This window comes from Anomaloglossus baeobatrachus, chromosome 10 (assembly GCF_048569485.1).
Source record: "Anomaloglossus baeobatrachus isolate aAnoBae1 chromosome 10, aAnoBae1.hap1, whole genome shotgun sequence".
Taxonomy (NCBI): domain Eukaryota; kingdom Metazoa; phylum Chordata; class Amphibia; order Anura; family Aromobatidae; genus Anomaloglossus; species Anomaloglossus baeobatrachus.
Genome location: NC_134362.1, coordinates 169,830,608 through 169,850,030, shown reverse-complemented (window position 1 = coordinate 169,850,030; position 19,423 = coordinate 169,830,608). Strand labels below are relative to the sequence as shown.

General features: G+C 47.0%; 1 protein-coding gene across 2 annotated transcripts in view; it reads left to right on the top strand.

Annotated features, from left to right (window-relative positions):
* CETP (cholesteryl ester transfer protein) overlaps positions 1-19,423 on the top strand; it is a 52,614-nt gene that overhangs the window by 26,406 nt on the left and 6,785 nt on the right. The window contains exons 7-11 of one of the 2 annotated variants that reach the window (XM_075326891.1): positions 2,580-2,640; positions 3,477-3,565; positions 12,844-13,023; positions 15,900-15,950; positions 17,958-18,110. In XM_075326891.1, coding sequence (XP_075183006.1) covers positions 2,580-2,640; positions 3,477-3,565; positions 12,844-13,023; positions 15,900-15,950; positions 17,958-18,110 — 534 coding nt within the window. Of the gene's footprint in view, positions 1-2,579; positions 2,641-3,473; positions 3,566-12,843; positions 13,024-15,899; positions 15,951-17,957; positions 18,111-19,423 lie in introns of both variants that reach the window. The other variant, XM_075326890.1, reaches the window with a different exon arrangement.

Here is a 19,423-nt window from a genome sequence, read left to right as displayed (position 1 = left end):
TAAATCGGAGAGATGTTCAAGCCCACCTGCCCAGAGGACATTCAGGCAGAAATTTGAAAATTGGGGACTTAGTACAGTTCACCTTGCATCAAGGAGAAAGGGGCTACTATGCCTTAGACGTAGCACCATGTCCAAGACAAGAAAGACAAGAAAGACAAGAAAGACAAGAAAGACAAGAAAGACAAGAAAGACAAGAAAGACAAGCAAGACAAGAAAGACAAGACAGAGATAAAGAAACAGATACAGAAAAAGAAACAGACGAAGACCAAGAAAGGAAAGATAAAGACCCTACAGATGCAACAACCACAGACAAAGATCCTACAGATGAAACAACCACGGACCACGACGGAGAGCAAGAAAGTCACAGGTGCCAGTGCCCAACATGCCCACGCCCTGGTGAAAAAGAGGAGTAAAGTAAAGTAAAGTAAGAAGTTACTGTTTTGACCAGTTTTGACAAGTTTTGTTTGCAACGTTTAAGAAATGCGCCCACAAAAACTATTGTGAGAAATAAACTTTAAGGCTATGAACTTGCTATAGCCACAAACTCTCGCAGTGTAAATAGTTACACCAGTGGCACCACCACCAGGGCCAGCCTGCTTAGGGGCTTGGCTCGTCTGCAACCAGGGGGGCCCGTCCGTAGAAAAGGGCCTTGGCTCACCTGCGACCAGAGAGCACGCCTGTTTATGGGGCCTTGGCTCACCACCACAAAGAGGGTACCTGGTCAGCACCAACTGTGGAGGCCGCCTCTGCATCCTGCCAGAAGAGGCTGACGGCGCGGATCCACCAGGCCAGGTATACCCTGAAACCACCAGCCCATGTAAGCCGCCTCTACATCCTGCCAGAAGTGGCTGAAGTCGCGGCCAACGGGAGAGGAAGATTGGAGGAAAGGTCTGGGGAAACGGATGGCCCAGACCTGGTTACCAACAGGACCGGTGACCTGCCTCCTGAGAGGGTTTTGGGTGGGTTAACGGACTTGTGGGTGGAGGGTGGTGATGTCTGATACCTGGTGCTTTTAAATGTTTTTACATGTTTTAATGTTTTATGCATTTTAAAATGTTGTCTTGCAGCCCGAGGACGTGCTGGTGATAACTAAGGGGGAATGTGGCGCCCCTGACCTGGTCAGGCACCACTGAGTACTGCACCCATGCTGGGGACAGTACAATACAGGTAATCCAGAAGGCTGACAGGGGTGTGGAACACAGGCGCATAGTGACCAGGTCTCACACATGTACCCATGAGAGGACCCCTGGGGATCCCAGGAGGGGGCAAGCCTTCACCTTCACTGGAATAGTGGAGGGGGTAGAGCCTCCATCTCCTCTCAAGGGGTGTGGTAAGAGAGTCTGGTTGCTAGGTGGCGTAGGCAAGAACAGGAGAGGAGGAGCAGTGAGTCAGTTAGAGCAGAACTCCATAGGGCTCAGTGAGGAGCAGACCTGTGGGGCTGTTGCTGTCTAACAGCGCCCGCGCAGTGGCTACAGACGGGGGAGAACGGTCAACTAGGAGTGCTGCCTGAAAGCCAGCTTCAGCTAGCGAGTGCAACGGAGTGGGAAGTAAGGAGACTGCTAGAGAGCACCAGGCCCAACCGGGCGGCAGATCCCGAAGCGGGGATAGATTCAACTTTCTTCTGCTAAACCTGCCGGTGTGGGGCTCTTAAAGCCCACACCACAACACTACAAAAGCCGCAGCCACGTAACCGCAAGTTAGGGCCCATAGGTCATAGGAGGCAAGAGGCTGGAGTGGCCTGGTCCGGGGAACAAGCAAACGGCAAACGAAGGGGAGAGAGGCTTCAGCATCTTCCCTGGGTGACCCCCATAGGGACTCAAAGTCGGGGTCACCCCAAACCACCAAGGGCTAAGGAAGGCGAGTCGGTAGTCACCCTCATAAAGTCAGCCTGAAGGATACCTGGTTCCCATCTGGTTCATCCCAGCTACGCCCGGGCTACTCACCCTGCCATCAACTGTGAGTAAAGCCCTTGAAAGACATTCCTGCCTGTGTGGTCATTCTGCGACTTGTGGTACTACAAACCTACATCGGGCCCTGGGGCTTGCCTCACTCTCAGGAGGCTATTCCAACTAACTGCACACACCATCAGCCCCAGGCGACCCTCAACCTGCAGTGGCGGTCCCCACTGGCCGCAATACTGAGAGTGGCGTCACGATCAAACAAGAAGATTTCCTACCAGTGACGGAGATCCAGCAACGTGGAGTCCCTGAAGGTAATGCACCGACACCGACACGACACCCGAGGGGCTTCACAAATGCCAAGAGTGTGCAAAGCAGTAATCAAAGCAAAAGGTGGCTACTTTGAAGAACCTAGAATAGAAGACATATTTTCAGTTGTTTCACACTTTTTGTTAAGTATTTCATTCCACATGTGTTAATTCATAGTTTTGGTGCCTTCAATGTGAATCTACAATTTTCAGAGTCATGAAAATAAAGAAAACTCTTTGAATGAGAAGGTGTGTCCAAACGTTTGGTCTATACTGTATATACTGAATATATGTATGTTTTAGAAGTATATATTTATATTATATCTTGTAATAATAAATGATGTTACACATTCTACATATTTTTACTCCTCAGATTTGTAAAGAAATAAATTACGTGGCAAACCTACTTGGTGGTTTCATCCAAGACAGAGCAGGTACATTTTATGAGCTGTCACTCGTTATAGTCAATATGCTGAGATTTTGCAAAAAATCACAACCAAGAAAAACATATAATTACTACATAATGTTATTTGATGGGTGAGAAGATGAGTCTAGTGTTTGGTTTTGAATAAAGTATGTGCATACTTATTTTTTAGGTGGGTCTACCCCAAAAACTACCTGAAAAAGAGTTTAGAAAATGCTAAAAAATGGACAAACACATGTTTTTTAAAAAATGATTTGCTGTTGATATGTTCAGGCTTTTGAGTGTCTTTTAACTGATGTAGGGGCAGAGACCCTGATTCCAGCAATGTGTCACTTACTGGGCTACTTACTGCAGTATTAAGAACTGTTTTCCCTGCTGTAGATAAGTTCTCTGAATGCTGAGCTCTGTATAACCCAGCCCACACCACCGATTGGCAGCATTCTGTGTACACTGCCAATCAGTGGTGGGGGTGGGGTTGGACTACCTGGCAGCAGGTTGACTAGTCTGCTAGCGATAAACTCCTGCTGAGAAAACAATGATTTTAACAAAATTACAGCAAGCAGCCCAGTAAGTGATACATCACTGTAATCAGGGTCTCTGCCCCTACATCATGCTGCTCTCAATTTAGGCAGCAAAATTCTACTAACATATTCCCTTTAACTAGACCAATGGGCTCTCAAAACATCATAATATTCTGTGAAAAATCACCTAAAAAGCCAATGTATAATTCAGGTTTCTTCCGTTAATGGATTAATGTTTATATAACTACATAATATGGCATAGATATACTGTAGGTGTATATACAACTATTGCAGAGTCATATCTTGTCAAACTTTCTTGTAGAAGACTTTCTGAGTTACGAAGATATTGGCGTGAATATTGATATCACAGACTTCCCAGTCATTAAAGAAAACTACCTGGAGTCCCATCACAAGGTGATTGATAGTACAAATGTCTGGGAGGTTAAATGATTTACCCATAAATTACATTTTTTACCTATAAAACATGGGGGATTTTTTTTTTAATCTGATAAGGCTTTTTATGTGCTTTTTTAACTCTACAATCTTTGAAATATGAACATTAAGACATGTTACCACACTGCAATTTTATAGGGGAAACAGTTGTAGCACCAGACTTCTGCGTTTTTCAGATGCATTTTGAACTTTGCATGTGAACACAGCTTTAATCCTGTGGCATCAGACATGTTAATAAGGAAGGACAAGTTTGGTATAAAAGATTGAGACTGCTGTATATATATCACATAGGAGACACTGAGACTGCAGTATACATCACATAAGAAACAAACTGCTGTATACATCCAATAGGAGACACTGAGACTGATCTATACATCAATAGGAGACACTAAGACTGCTGTATATCTCACATAGGAGACACTGAGACTGCTGTATATATCACAGTGGAGACACTGAGCCTGCAGTATACATCACAAAGGAGCCACTGAAACTGCTGTATATATCACATAAGAGACACCGAAACTGCTGTATACATAGCATAGAAGACACCAAAACCGCTGTATACGTAGCATAGGAGACACTAAGACTGCTGTATATCTCACATAGGAGACACTGAGACTGCTGTAAATATATCAGATAGGAGACACTGAGACTGTAATATACATCACATAGGAGACACTGAGACTGCTGAATACATCACATAAGAGACACAGACTGCTGTATACATCACAAAAGAGGCACTGAGACTGCTGTATGCATCACATAAGAGACACCGAAACTGCTGTATACATAGCATAGGAGACACCGAAACTGCTGTATACATAGCATAGGAGACACTGAGACTGCTGTATATGCATGACACAGGAGACACCACGACTGCTTTGTACATGACATAAGAGACACTGGAGCTGGAGTATATACAGTACATCACATATGAGACACTAAGACTCCAGTATATCTCCCATAGGAGACACTGAGACTGCTGTATACACCACATAGGAGACACTGAGACTGCTGTAAATATATTACATAGGAGACACTGAGACTGCAATATACATCACATAGGAGACACTGAGACTGCTGAATACACCACATAAGAGACACAGACTGCTGTATACATCACAAAAGAGACACTGAGACTGCTGTATATACATGTCACAAGAGACACCATGACTGTTTTATACACTTTATACATCACATAGGAGACATTGGAGATGGAGTATATACAGTAGATCACATAGGAGACACTAAGACTGCTGTATATACAGAACATCCCATAGGAGACACTGGGACTGGAGTATATACAGTATATTACATAGGAGATACCAAGGCTGAAGTATATACACTGCATTCCATAGGAGACACTGGAGCTGGTATACATACATCACAAAGGAGACACTATGACTGCTGTCTTTATAATACAAAAGGGAGAGCAGAGCACACTAATTCCACAAGCAAATAGCATGCTGACGCAGTGTCGGAGTCCTGGGGTCCTGGTTTGTGTAGTGGTTTCCTCTATTTATGATATGTTTTCCCATTGATATATGTAGTGCATTTACTTATTTATATACTTGTTAAACTATTTATTTCCATTAATTTATTAAAATTACTTTTACATCTATCTGCTAGATCTTATATATAAATACTCATTTTATAGTGAATACAACACTATTATTTATTTGATACCCGCTTTTTCTGATACATTTCTAGTGAACTTTCTTTAGTATATCTTTTTTTCTTCATCGTTCCTTATGGGAGACCCAGACCATGGGTGTATAGCTTCTGCCTCCGGAGGACACACAAAGTACTACACTAAAAAGTGTAGCTCCTCCCTCCGAGCATATACACCCCCTGGATAACCAAATCTAGCCAGTTCAATGCTTTGTGTTCAGGAGGATCACACATGCATTTTCATCTGATTTTTGATTTTTGATTTTAAAGAGTTGGAAGAAAAGCGGGTCCAAGCTGGACCCCCGGCATGTCCCTTCTCACCCCACTGTGTCGGCGGTGCTGTTAAGGTTGATTTCAAGGCTGGAGCCTTTACATGCCGCGCTCCTTCACCATCCCTCGGGCTCTGGCTTGAAGTGGGAGCCAGCACGGTTCTCACTGCTTTGCAGGAGACCGGTCTCCATCCGCAGCCCTCTCAGGACCCTGCCGGACGGAGCACTCATCCCTTAGGGACCTGGCCCTGCATCTCTCAAGCTAAGTATTGAGACGTTATTGTCAGGGGGTCCCTTGCATTTTTTATTGTTGGGGAGAGTGTGTTAGTTATTTTGGTGACATTTCCGGCCGGTTCTCTGGGTTTCCCCTGAGAACCGCGCCGAGGGTGCCTGCTCGCCGGCCGCACTGTAAAATTTAGTCCCCGGCTTCAGCTGCGGCCTACTTTCGGTTTCACTGCCCCTGCATGTCAGTCATGCAGAGGGACAGTGCGGCGCCGCCCACCGGCCGTTCAGCAGAGGGGAGGACACTCCTCTCTGAGGAGATGTTTCCCTCCCCTGTATATCCCCTTGGCCCTCCGGTTCCCGCTCTTGGACTAGGCCCCGCCCCCCCTCCTCACTCCGGCGCCATTTTATCAGCGTTCTCACACTGATCGGCGCTGGCTGCTGCATCTCTGCAACCTGTCTGGGGGTCTGAGTTGTGGGATCCGGAGGGCACACAAATCGGTCTGGTAAGCCACAACCTCTGGTTGTGGACTTTATTATACACTCTCTGGGGGTCATTCTGAAGGAGTGTGTTCTTTACTGCATAGCCTCCACCTCAGCAGCATGTCTCACACTAGGAGCAAGGCTGCAAGGCTGTACTCAATATGCACTGCATGTAAGCTCGTACTGCCTGAACCGAGCACATATCCTCATTGTGATGCCTGCTCTAACATGGTGGTGCCTCAGCCTGGAGTCTCCCCAGTGGTCCCTCAGGCTGCTCCGGCCCCGGGTGGCTGAACCCCCGGCTTGGGTAGAATTGTTTACTAAGTCTATCTCCCAGTCCTTTGCTGACTCCATGGGAGAGCTGTCCCGGACTCTGCTGAGCATGCATCAGCCCCCTTCTCAGGGCGCCTCTGCTGCTTCGGCTCGCTCTGCAGAGTTCACAGAGGATTCTTCATCTGCTCCCAGACCCCGTCCTCCTAAAGGGAAATGCAGGGACCCCTCTCCTTCCTCGTCTCGCAGGACGAGGAGGATGTCTTTACTGGGGGCTCGGACGCTACCTCTATGTGCCCCATTGATCTGACTGAGGGGGATGCAGATGTTAGTGATTTGATTGCGTCCATCAACTCTGTACTGGACCTCAATCCGCCAGTATCAGAGGAGCAACCCTCTCTGGCAGAAAAGCACCAGTTTACTTTGCCTAAGAGACCAAGGAGTGTGTTCTTTAACCACTCCAGTTTTCAGGCCACTGTGTCCAAGCCCAGAGCCTGTCCTGACAAACGCTTTCCTAAGCGTGGTTCTGATGACCGTTTTCCTTTTCCACCAGAGGTGGTCAAGGAGTGGGCTCTCTCACCAAAGGTGGACCCTCCAGTCTAGACTCTCAGCCCGGACAGTTGTATCTGTGGCTGATGGCACCTCACTCAAGGATCCCACTGACCGCCAGGTTGACCTCCTGGCCAAGTCTGTCTATGAGGCGACAGGGGCCTCGTTCTCCCCATCTTTTGCAGCAGTGTGGGCTCTCAAAGCCATCTCTGCTTCTCTGGAGGAGATGCATACCCTCACTAGGGACTCTATGCCTGAATTGGTTGCTTTAACTTCCCAGGCTTCAGCCTTTTCAGCCTACGCCATGTCTGCCATGCTGGAGGCCTCTCACCGCACTGCGGTGGCCTCCGCCAATTCCCTCGCTATCCGCAGGATCTTGTGGCTTTGTGAGTGGAAGGCTGGAAGGCGGATGCTTCCTCAAAGAAGTACCTTGCTGGGCTCCCATTTGCTGGGTCCAGGCTGTTCGGCGAACAGCTGGATGAAATTATTAAGGAGGCTACTGGCGGGAAGAGTACTTCCTTGCCACAGACTAAAGCCAGGAAACCTGTCCAGGGCAGGAACCAGTCGAGGTTTCGTTCCTTTCGTTCCTCTAACTGGTCATCCTCTAAGCCCTCGGCCTCGTCCACTAACTCGGTCAAGGACCAGAAGCCCACCTGGCGCAAGAAGCCGCGTCCACAAGGGTCCGCAGGAGCTGCTGCCACTAAGGCAGCCTCTTCTTGACTATCTAGCCGAGCCAGCAACGTCCTTGGTCGGTGGCAGGCTCTCCCACTTTGGCGACGTGTGGTTTCAACACGTCTCCGACCAGTGGGTGCGGGATATCATCTCCCACGGCTACAGGATAGAGTTCTCTTCCAGCCCGCCAAACAGATTTTTTCTGTCAACTCCCCCCTGCTCCAAGGCCGCCGCCTTCTCTCAGGCCGTGGCATCCTTGCAGGCCAACGGAGTAATTGTGCCGGTTCCCGCCAGGGAACGGTTCAGAGGTTTCTATTCAAATCTCTTCCTAGTCCCCAAAAAGGACGGTTCCTTCCGGCCCATCCTGGATCTCAAGCTTCTCAACAAGCATGTTCAGGTGCGGCATTTTCGCATGGAGTCTCTGCGATCAGTCATTGCCTCAATGACCCAAGGAGATTTCCTGGCATCCATCGACATCAGAGATGCCTATCTGCATGTGCCAATTGCAGTTTCACACCAGCGTTGGCTACGTTTTGCAATCGGAGAGGAACATTTCCAATTCGTGGCTCTCCCCTTCGGGTTAGCCACGGCCCCTCGAGTATTCACCAAAGACATGGCAGCAGTGGTTGCGGTCCTGCACCTCCAGGGGTTGGCAGTAATTCCTTACCTGGACGACCTTCTTGTCAAGACTTCATCCAGCGCAGACTGTCAGCGGAGTGTCTCGCTCACTCTCGCCACTCTTGTCACTCTTGTTCAATTCGGGTGGCTTGTCAATCTGCCCAAGTCCACTCTGACCCCGACCCAAAAACTCACGTACCTAGGGATGCAATTCCAAACTCTGCCGGCACTTGTCAAGCTGCCCTTAGTCAAACAGCAGTCCCTCCATCTGGCGGTGCGCTCTCTGTTGAGGCCCTGCCGTCACTCCATCAGGCACCTAATGCAGGTGCTGGGTCAGATGGTGGCGTCAATGGAAGCGGTTCCCTTTGCCCAGTTCCATCTGCGTCCTCTGCAGCTGGACATTCTCCGCTGTTGGGACAAGCGGATTTCTTCCTTACACAGGTTGGTGGCTCTGTCGCCACAAGCCAGGAGCTCTCTTCAGTGGTGGCTTCGGCCTCTCTCTCTGTCTCAGGGACGCTCCTTTCTGACCCCGTCCTGGGTGATCCTCACCACGGATGCCAGTCTTTCCGGCTGGGGAGCAGTATTTCTCCACCACCGAGCACAGGGCATTTGGACTCTGTCCGAATCAGTCCTCTCGATCAATGTGCTGGAAATCAGAGCTGTGCTCCTAGCTCTCGTAGCCTTTCACCATCTGTTGGCGGGCAAGCACATTCGAGTCCAGTCAGACAACGCGACAGCAGTTGCCTACATCAATCACCAGGGCGGGACTCGCAGCCGCCTGGCAATGTTGGAGGTTCAACGCATCCTGCAGTGGACGGAGGACTCCAAGTCCACCATATCCGCAGTCCATATCCCAGGCGTGGAAAACTGGGAGGCAGATTATCTGAGCCGTCAAACCGTGGACAGCGGCGAGTGGGCTCTGCATCAGGCAGTGTTCCGGTCGATCTGCCGCAAGTGGGGCACTCCGGAAGTGGATCTAATGGCATCCCGCACAACAACAAGGTCCCGGTTTACGTGGCTCGCTCCCACGATCCTCAGGCCTTTGCAGCGGACGCGCTGGTTCAGGATTGGTCCCAGTTTCGTCTGGCTTACGTGTTTCCCCCTCTAGCTCTCTTGCCCAGAGTCCTGCGCAAGATCAGAATGGAGGGCCGTCGGGTCATACTCATCGCTCCAGACTGGCCCAGGCGAGCTTGGTACCCAGACCTGCTCCGTCTGTCCGTAGAGGTGCCATGGCGTCTCCCGGACCGCCCAGACCTTCTCTCTCAAGGTCCGTTTTTCCGCCAGAATTCTGCGGCTCTCAGATTGACGGCGTGGCTCTTGAGTCCTGGATCCTGACGGCTTCCGGCATTCCTCCCGAAGTCATCTCCACTATGACTCAGGCTCGGAAGTCTTCCTCGGCAAAAATTTACCACAGGACTTGGAGAATTTCCCTGTCCTGGTGTCGTTCTTCCGGCCATGTTCCTTGGCCTTTTTCCTTGCCAACCATCCTGTCCTTTCTACAGTCCGGTCTGCAGCTAGGACTATCCCTCAATTCTCTTAAGGGACAGGTCTCGGCTCTGTCAGTGTTCTTTCAGCGGCGTATCGCCCGACTGGCTCAGGTGCGCACCTTCATGCAGGACGCATCTCACATCATTCCACCTTACCGGCGGCCTTTGGATCCCTGGGACCTTAATCTGGTCCTCACGGCCTTACAGAAACCCCCCTTTGAGCCTCTTAGGGAAGTTTCTTTGTTTCGACTTTCACAGAAAGTCGTCTTTCTGGTGGCCATAACTTCTCTCAGGAGAGTCTCTGATTTGGCCGCGCTCTCTTCGGAGTCACCTTTTTTGTTTTTTCACCAAGACAAGGTAGTTCTCCGTCCGACTCCGGACTTTCTTCCTAAGGTGGTGTCTCCTTTCCACCTTAACCAGGACATTTCATTACCTTCCCTTTGTCCGGCCCCTGTTCATCGCTTTGAGAAAGCGTTGCATACTTTAGATCTGGTGCGGGCGCTCCGGATCGATGTGTCACACACCGCCGCTCTTAGGCGGTGCACCTCTCTTCTTGTGCTGACCACAGGTCAGCGCAAGGGTCTCTCGGCTTCTAAACCGACCCTAGCTCGTTGGATTAGGTCAGCCATATCCGATGCCTACCAGAGTACTCAGGTGCCTCCCCCACCGGGGATCAAGGCACACTCGACCAGAGCTGTCGGTGCCTCTTGGGCTTTTAGGCACCAGGCTACGGCTCAGCAGGTCTGTCAGGCTGCCACTTGGTCTAGTCTGCACACCTTTTCAAAGCACTACCAAGTGCATGCTCATGCTTCGGCAGATGCGAGCTTGGGCAGACGCATCCTTCAGGCGGCTGTCGCCCATTTGTGAAGTTAGGTTTTGCCTACTTCTCAGTTTTCTGTTTATTTCCCACCCATGGACTGCTTTGAGACGTCCCATGGTCTGGGTCTCCCATAAGGAACGATGAAGAAAAAGAGAATTTTGTTTACTTACCGTAAATTCTTTTTCTTATACTTCCGACATGGGAGACCCAGCACCCTCCCTGTTGCCTGTTGGCAGTTTTCTTGTTCCGTGTGTTTTCACCGGCTGTTGTTGTAGTCAGAGGTTCCGGTTGTTCCGGGTTTTGCTCTGTCTCTACTTGTGGGTGGATGTCCTCCTTCAGCTTTTGCACTAAACTGGCTAGATTTGGTCATCCAGGGGGTGTATATGCTCGGAGGGAGGAGCTACACTTTTTAGTGTAGTACTTTGTGTGTCCTCCGGAGGCAGAAGCTATACACCCATGGTCTGGGTCTCCCATGTCGGAACTATAAGAAAAATAATTTACGGTAAGTAAACAAAATTCTCTTTATCTTCATGTTCCAATAAAATTAGATATTTTTATGATATATCGATCTTTCTTTTTGTGGTTATTAACTTCCTACCCCTTTGTTTACTATATTATAAATCACATTTTTTGCTTAGAATATTTATCTTAATTTGTCAATGGAAAATGTAATCCTGGAATTCCCCGTTCATTAGATGTGGTTTTTTTTCCCTGTGCTGGTTCAAGCAGTAATTAAAACTCCCACTGGGTTTTCTTTTAGCTTTGCGAAACTTCTGTAAGGTTAATCTGCCTTGTTAGTCAAAGTCAAGAAGGAAGGAATCAATACATTACTGTGTAGATTTATGTTACAAGAGCCTTGAAAAGCTAGAGGACGCCCCATGTGAAGCTGTGATATCTGAAAAACCTGAACAGACTTTTAAAGAGGATTTTTTTTAAAATTTACACTAAATACCTCCCCCAATTACAAACGTTCCACTGAATCTGGAACAGTTTTTATTTTTCTTCTGTGCCCCTCTGTTCCAAGGTTATGACCCCTGAAAATAAGGATGCAAATGTTTCCTTTAACCAATTAGTCGTGTACCGCAGAACGTTTGTGTGGGCGTTTTTTTTTCTCCTCTTACTCTCTGGCCAATCAGAACACTTCTTCACCCACAAAGAAATTTTGTGTCATATGCCCAGTTGGATTGAGGGAAATTTAGCACCTTTATTACCGGAGGGGGTCATAACTTTAGAATGGAGGTGCATTGAAGGAAAAGAAAAAGTGTTCCAGAAATAGAGGAGTGTCACAGGTGACAGACAGTCCTGTGGTGTCCGAGTATAGAAGGTCACAGTATTTAGCTGCGCAAACCGCTCCCTGACTTTCTACTATTCCTGCTTGGTGTATATGGTATTTGATATATGTCCTCTGCATGGGGTTCATCCCTTTCCCTTTAGGACCCGGCGGAGTTCCTCACCCTTTCATCTGTTTCCATCAGCACTTCTGTTTGTGTCCTTAAATTTCCTCATTCCTTTCTGGCCTGTGCTGGTGACAGCTCTAACTACCTACAGATCCTGAGTGCAAGCAGTCAGCTTGCAGTCATCTGGAGTAACTTCATAGCATTTTGTAGTCCCTCTCCCTGAATCTTCTTGGAAATAAGTTGTTTGTTATTTCCCCTTGTTTGTTATCCCTGTGTGTCCTTTTAGCTCCAAGTAGGGTAGATGAAGATCTCATCCCATCCATTCTCTACCTAAGGCCCAGATTGAGGTCAGCCTAGGGCCAGGTATCCTGCTAGGTGCATAGGTGTGGAACCTATCTAGTGAGGGAAACCAGGGCCTAGTGGTAGGCTTGGTCAGGGGTCAACATGTCTCCCTTCCCTAGACACAGGGTCTCCCTTTCCTTACCTTTTGCGATTTGCTGGATACGTCTCCGTACCTAGCGTGACAGGAGTGGGGCCAATTGGGCGAGGTATTCAGCTTCAATAAGGAATCCAGTTAAAGGTCCTCTTTACCAGCTTCACAATTCAATGACATAGGAAATTTATTTGCAAGGAATATTTCTAAAATGTTCACAACTTTATTTGGCAGTAATTAGATTTTAGAAAATGACTTCACCACTATTGGTCAAGGAATAGATAGTTTTTAACAATCTTTGAGGATCCTGACATTTCACGAGTATCTTGTCTTCCTTCTCTTTTGCAGGGTTTTCTGGCCTATAACAACCTCACTATTCCCTACAACGACTCTGTATTCTCCCCTTCACTTTTAACACACAACAGGATGCTCTACTTCTGGTTTTCAGAGCAAGTTCTGGATTCTCTAGTCCTGGGATATTTCCTTGATCAGCATTTGGCACTGAATCTCACCGGAGATGAGCTAAAGGTAAGTTTAAAGAGCAATTACTCCAACAATAGTCATCTGTTTAGCATGCAGCACATCCAAACTGAAGAAAGCAAGTGTGAACAGGTGCAAGTTGTCTTGAAAGCAATGTGAACAGGTGAAAGTTGTCATGAAAGCAAGTGTAAACAGGTGCAAGTTGTAAACAGGTGCAAGTTGTCATAAAAGCAAATGTGAACAAGTGAGAGTTGTCATGAAAGCAAGTGTGAACAGGTGCAAGTTGTCATGAAAGCAAGTGTAAGCTGGTGCAAGTTGTCATGAAAGCATGTGTAAACAGGTGCAAGTTGTCATGAAAGCAAGTGTAAACAGGTGCAAGTTGTCATAAAAGCAAATGTGAACAAGTGAGCGTTGTCATGAAAGCAAGTGTAAACAGGGGCAAGTTGTCATGAAAGCAAGTGTAAACAGGTGCAAGTTATCAGGAAAGCAAGTGTAAACAGGTGCAAGTTATCAGGAAAGCAAGTGTGAACAGGTGCAAGATATCATGGACCCAAGTGTAAACAAGTGCAAATTGTCATGAAATCAAGTGTAAACAGGTGCAAGGTGTCATGACTATACATTATACATTTGTATATTATATAGTCATGACAGCTTTGCACCTGTTCACATTTGCTTTATTCAGTTTGGAGGTGCTGGTCAGTTTTGTGATTTCTCCGTATACCATGGGAGGTTATGACAGGTTATAACTACATGAGAGGCATATTAGGCTAGAGTTCCATCAAAGAAAGGTATGCCTTGTCATGGCTGATGGGCTCTCATGAATTGGCCAATTTGTACTTTAGGTACCTTAATTTTTCAAGTATATTCTACATAACAGTAGTGCAATTTAAATTTCATATATTCAATGTTTGCTTATGTTTTGCTTATCGCTCACTAAGTATAATCATGCAGTCTACACAGGCTGCTGATCACCTGATGAATGAGCAAAATGCTTGTTCGTCAGGTGAAATGAGCCTTTGTTTTACCTAAAAGATCGTCGTTTTCGGCAGCCTATGTGCAGTGAACGATCTTGGTGAACGTAGTGCGAATCTGAATCTGTACGCTTAAGGGGGCTTTACACGCTACGATATCATTAATGTTTTATCGTCGGGGTCACGTTGTTAGTGACGCACATTCGGCGTCATTAACGATATCGCAGCGTTTGACACTTACCAGCGACCTTAAGCGACCTCAAAAATGGTGAAAATCGTTCACCTTGGAGAGGTCGTCCCAAAACCAAAAATCGGTAATGGTTGATTATCGATGTTGTTCGTCGCTCCTGCGGCAGCACACATCGCTGTGTGTGACACCGCAGGAGCGAGGAACGTCTCCTTACCTGCCGCCGGCCGCAATGTGGAAGGAAGGAGGTGGGCGGGATGTTACGTCCCGCTCATCTCCACCCCTCCGCTTTGATTGGCCGGCCGCTTAGTGACGTCGTGGTAACGTCGCTGTGATGCCGAACGTCCCTCCCCCTTGAGGGAGGGATTGTTCACCAGTCACAGCGACGCCGCCAACCAGGTAAGTGCGTGTGATGCTGCCGTAGTGATAATGTTCGCTGCGGCAGCGATCACACGAAATCGCATGCACGACGGGGGCGGGTGCTTTAGTGTACGATATCGCTAGCAATTGCTAGCAATATCGTAGCGTGTAAAGCCTGCTTTACTGTCTATGGTGGTTGCAGGAACAATTTAGCACAATTTTCAGAAAGTGGAAAAGTGGAAGACGCCACTGAAATAAAATTACCATCAAAATGAATAACAATATTCAGTTTTATGGCTTACTAGCTGTAGTACCCGGGCGTTGCCCGGGATAGTAACTGTCTCTCTGTCTCTCTCCCAGTCTGTGTGTGTCGCTGTCTGTCTGTCTCTTTCCTTGTCTGTCTGTTTCTATCTCTCTGGCTGTATTTGCATCGGTCTATCTGTCTCAATCTCTGTATCTGTCTGTCTCTCTTTATCTCTGTGTCTGTCTCTATGTGTGTGTCTTTCTGTCTGTCGCTTTGCCCGTCTGTCTCTTTCCAGGTCTGTCTCTTTCCAGGTCTGTCTCTTTCCTCTGATGTCTCTTTCCTCGGCTGTCTCTTTGCCCGGCTGTCTCTTTCCAGGTCTGTCTCTTTCCAGGTCTGTCTCTTTCCAGGTCTGTCTCTTTCCAGGTCTGTCTCTTTGCTCGGCTGTCTCTTTCCAGGTCTGTCTCTTTCCAGGTCTGTCTCTTTCCAGGTCTGTCTCTTTCCAGGTCTGTCTCTTTGCCCAGCTGTCTCTTTGCCCGGCTGTCTCTTTGCCCGGCTGTCTCTTTCCAGGTCTGTCTCTTTCCAGGTCTGTCTCTTTCCAGGTCTGTCTCTTTCCAAGTCTGTCTCTTTGCCCGGCTGTCTCTTTGCCCGGCTGTCTCTTTGCCCGGCTGTCTCTTTGCCCGGCTGTCTCTTTCCAGGTCTGTCTCTTTGCCCAACTGTCTCTTTCCAGGTCTGTCTCTTTCCAGGTCTGTCTCTTTGCCCGGCTGTCTCTTTCCAGGTCTGTCTCTTTCAGGTCTATCTGTCTCTCTCTGTCTCACCACCGACATCTTATTACCTCACACATCGGTTTCTTATACTAACAGTTTATTTTGTTCCTATAACAACCACTGACAGTTGCTATTTATAGCCTGCAGCTCCCAGCTCCATTCAGTTTAATGGATGCAGGATTTTTGTAGATTAACTGTAAAGCGCGGGGTTAAATTTTCCCACCCAAACATAGTCTATGACGTTCCCTGAGTCACATGGGGTGTCTGTGCAAAATTTTGTGATTGTAAATGCGACGGTGCAGATTCCTTTAGCGGACATACACACACACACATACACACATACAGTGAGCTTTATATATTAGATTAAGCAGAAACGTGTCACTTTTTTTTCTATTCAGGATATCCTTCAGAATGATAATGATGCATCCCATCAGGAAATCCTACGAGAGGTAACTAGAAGTATGCACAATAATGACAATATGCAATTGTACAAGTATATGTCATATTTAACAGAGCTTTATATCACATGTTCCAACATGAGCATTAAATTGGATGTGACCTTAGCATTTAACCCCTTCACGCCATGGGCATTTTGCATTTTTACGCTTTTGTCCTCCCCCCTTCTTCGTCCTTTCATCCTAGAACCATATTTTTTTTATTTTTCCTCCAATGTAACCATATGAGGACTTTTTTTTTTTTTGCTGGACGAGTTGTACTTTTGAATGACACCATTCATTTTACCATCTTGTGCACTGGAAAACGGGAAAAAATTCCAAGTGCGGTGAAATTGCAAAAAAAAAAGTGGACTCTCACAGTTGTTTTTTTAGGATTTTATATGGTAAGACTGACCAGGCAATATGATTCTCCAGATCAGTATGAGTACATAGATACCAAACATGTATAGTTTTTTAATTTAGGTGATGAAAAAAAATTAAGAAGTTTGTAAAAAAAAAAAAACCCCAGAATCATGCGATCATCTGATTGTTTCTGTTGTACAGAGCAGGGTATCAGAATCAGCATCATACCTGCTCTGTACAGCAGAAATCATGATCTCCTATGAATGTCGCTCACAGCTGGTGTTCACAGGAGGTTTGTCATGGCAGACACAGTGGTCATCAGTTGACCCTGGCTGCCATGATATCCTATCGGCGCCCCACGATCACGTCACGGGGCAGCCGATGGAACAGAGAATGATGCATTCCCCGTCAGCGCGTGTTGAATCCCGCTGACAGTGGGATTTAACTGGTTAACAGCTACAGGCAGATCTTCCATTCACCCACACCTGGTAGAGGCAGATGATGGCTGATCAGCTCATCCATCATGGGCAGGGAAAGATGCGGGCTCATCGTGTGAGCCTGCATCAAAGGCAGGGAACATAACATACCGTATGATGTAAATATACGTCATAAGTCTAAAAGGGTTAACAAAAATTAATGTCTCTGTCATTAATTGTAAACTTTACTGATTAAGGAGCCTCCATGTTCTGAAACACTGCAAATATTTTTATGGTTAGCCACTTTTGTTTGTTGGGGGGGCATGAAAATATTTACATAAACCTAAATAAAGAAATGGTGGTAGGGAAAGCCACCGTATTGTAGCGCCCCTGCGATCATGCTACTAAGATCTGTAACCTGGTTCCTGGAGTCTTAGCTCTGGCTAAACCCGCACACACCTAAAACACTCACACAACCCTGAGCCACAAGAGGGTTGGCCGTCCTATGGTGTAAAGCCTATCCAGCAAGTGGAGGTTGCCTAGGAGGTGTAAATACAACCCTCCTGTAGCTAGGTCCCTTGACGGAAGGGGAGGGGTCGGTGAGTGAAGTGGAGGAGAAAATCAGACAAATCCAGACAGAGACAGAGATAGGGGAAGGAAGGAGGAGGACGCCTGGCTGGGGGTCAGGTCTAGGTGTGAGGCCTGAGGATCATCTCACGATGCCCAGGGGCGAGGAAGCTGGTTACGAGGTCTGCAGGGGACTCTGACAGAGCTGTGCAAGAGAAGTGCACGGAGGGGGCCATAGCCATGCTACTCAGACAGAGCCGGGACAAAGGGATATTGTAGCAGGGGCGCTACATTATGAGCTCTCCAATGTGTACGACCACGTAAAGAAGTAGATGTCTTTTGTGTACAGGCTTACAAATGTCATATTGTAGATTCACGGTAAGGTCATTTTCACACATCTGACATTTCTGGAACCAGGTGCGGGTCTCCTGACATATTTGAGGGTCTCTTGACCCAAATACAACCGTCTTATATATGCCTATGAGGATGTAGAGTTCAGGGAGACTCAAGGCCGGTTCTAGATACTGTGGCTCCTACTTGGACCATGAATGACGTGGAAACTAGCCTGACAATTTTTACTGGAAAAAACTGACAAGAAAAGGCTAATTTTTTTACAACTTTCTTTTTAAATAAACAGAAATCTAGCTAGGTAAACGTGCCTATTATTATCTCTTAGATCCTCCAAAGACATCCAGCCAACGACATCACTGCAAAAGTCTGGAGTCTCACGGCCCCGAGAATCAAAATTACACCAAAGGGCACTATAGTCACCTCTTCTGTCGCTGTCCAGATAAGCACCACGTCTTCATCAGATGTATATTTTGAGACGGTAAGTACAGGGAGGCGGGAACCACATCAGATGACACTCAACTAATGGATAAAAATCAAGTCCTTTCTCTAGTTGCAGAGAATGTAACATGGCAAGATCAAATATTTCATCTAAGGCAGATTTTATGTCATTAGTGGAACACAGGGACTATAGAAGGGAAATGCTGATTATTCTTATTTAAAGAAACCAAATTGCAAAAATGCTTTTCAACCCAAAATACAAAAAACGGCTCCAAATATGTATATATCCTACCCTACAATCAAATGTTTCTCATCACGTACATTTGATAGATTGTGTAACTTTTTTGCTACAATGTGGACTCTTCTAAGTCACAATTTGAGTGCAGATTCTTAGGAATATCCTTTCTCTTTAGTGTTGACTTTTTAAAGATCAGATTTTAAAGGGGTTGTCCACTACTTTTACATTGATGGCCTAGCTTTTAGGATAGGTCATCAATGTCTGATCGATTGGGATCCGACACCCAGCACCACCCAGGCTGATCACACATGTTCTCGGTGCCGGTGGCAGTAGCAGGAGGCCTGAAATGCCCAGTTCCAGAGCTTCTCAGTCAACTGATAGCAAACGCGGCTAGATACTGCATACCCGCCTCCAATTCTGATCAATAGAAGGATGGGCAGTACGCGGCCACTAACAGAACATGGGTCAGCTCTGGAACTGAGCATTTCCAGCTGCCACCGCCAGCACCGGGAGAAGCTGATCGACGGGGGTGACAGGTGTTGGATCCTGGCTGATCAGACATTGATGACCTGTCCTAAGTACAGTATAAGCCATCAATGTACAAGTAGTCGACAACCTCTTTAGGTTTACAGTCACCAGAATAGTAAACAGTGAACTAATAGCATAAAAATATCTACAGACCCCGTACTCAGCCTAAAGTCAGCCAAATCTACTAATTGCGGCGGGAATGCTGAGCATCATAAACTGTATGGTACCGTCATGGCTGTGCCCTACACTCTGACAGCCGTCAGGTAGCGTCTCTCTCCAGAAACACACTGGTGTTCGGCTGAGCGCTTCTGTCCATGGTGGACTCGTAGGAGATAGGTGTTGTCCAATTGATCACTTCACTGACTGCCAGTGTCAGACTGGGGCAGCAAGGGCCCCCCAGTAACATTGACCGTGGGTTCCCACTGATACAAATATTACATTCACAAATTTAACTATGCTTCTGGATAATAATACAGTGGAAGCTTGGATTACGAACATAATTGGTTCCGGGAGTGCGCTCTTAAACCAAGTTACTCTTATATCAAAGGAAATTTTCCCTTAGAAAATAATTGAAACACAGACAATTT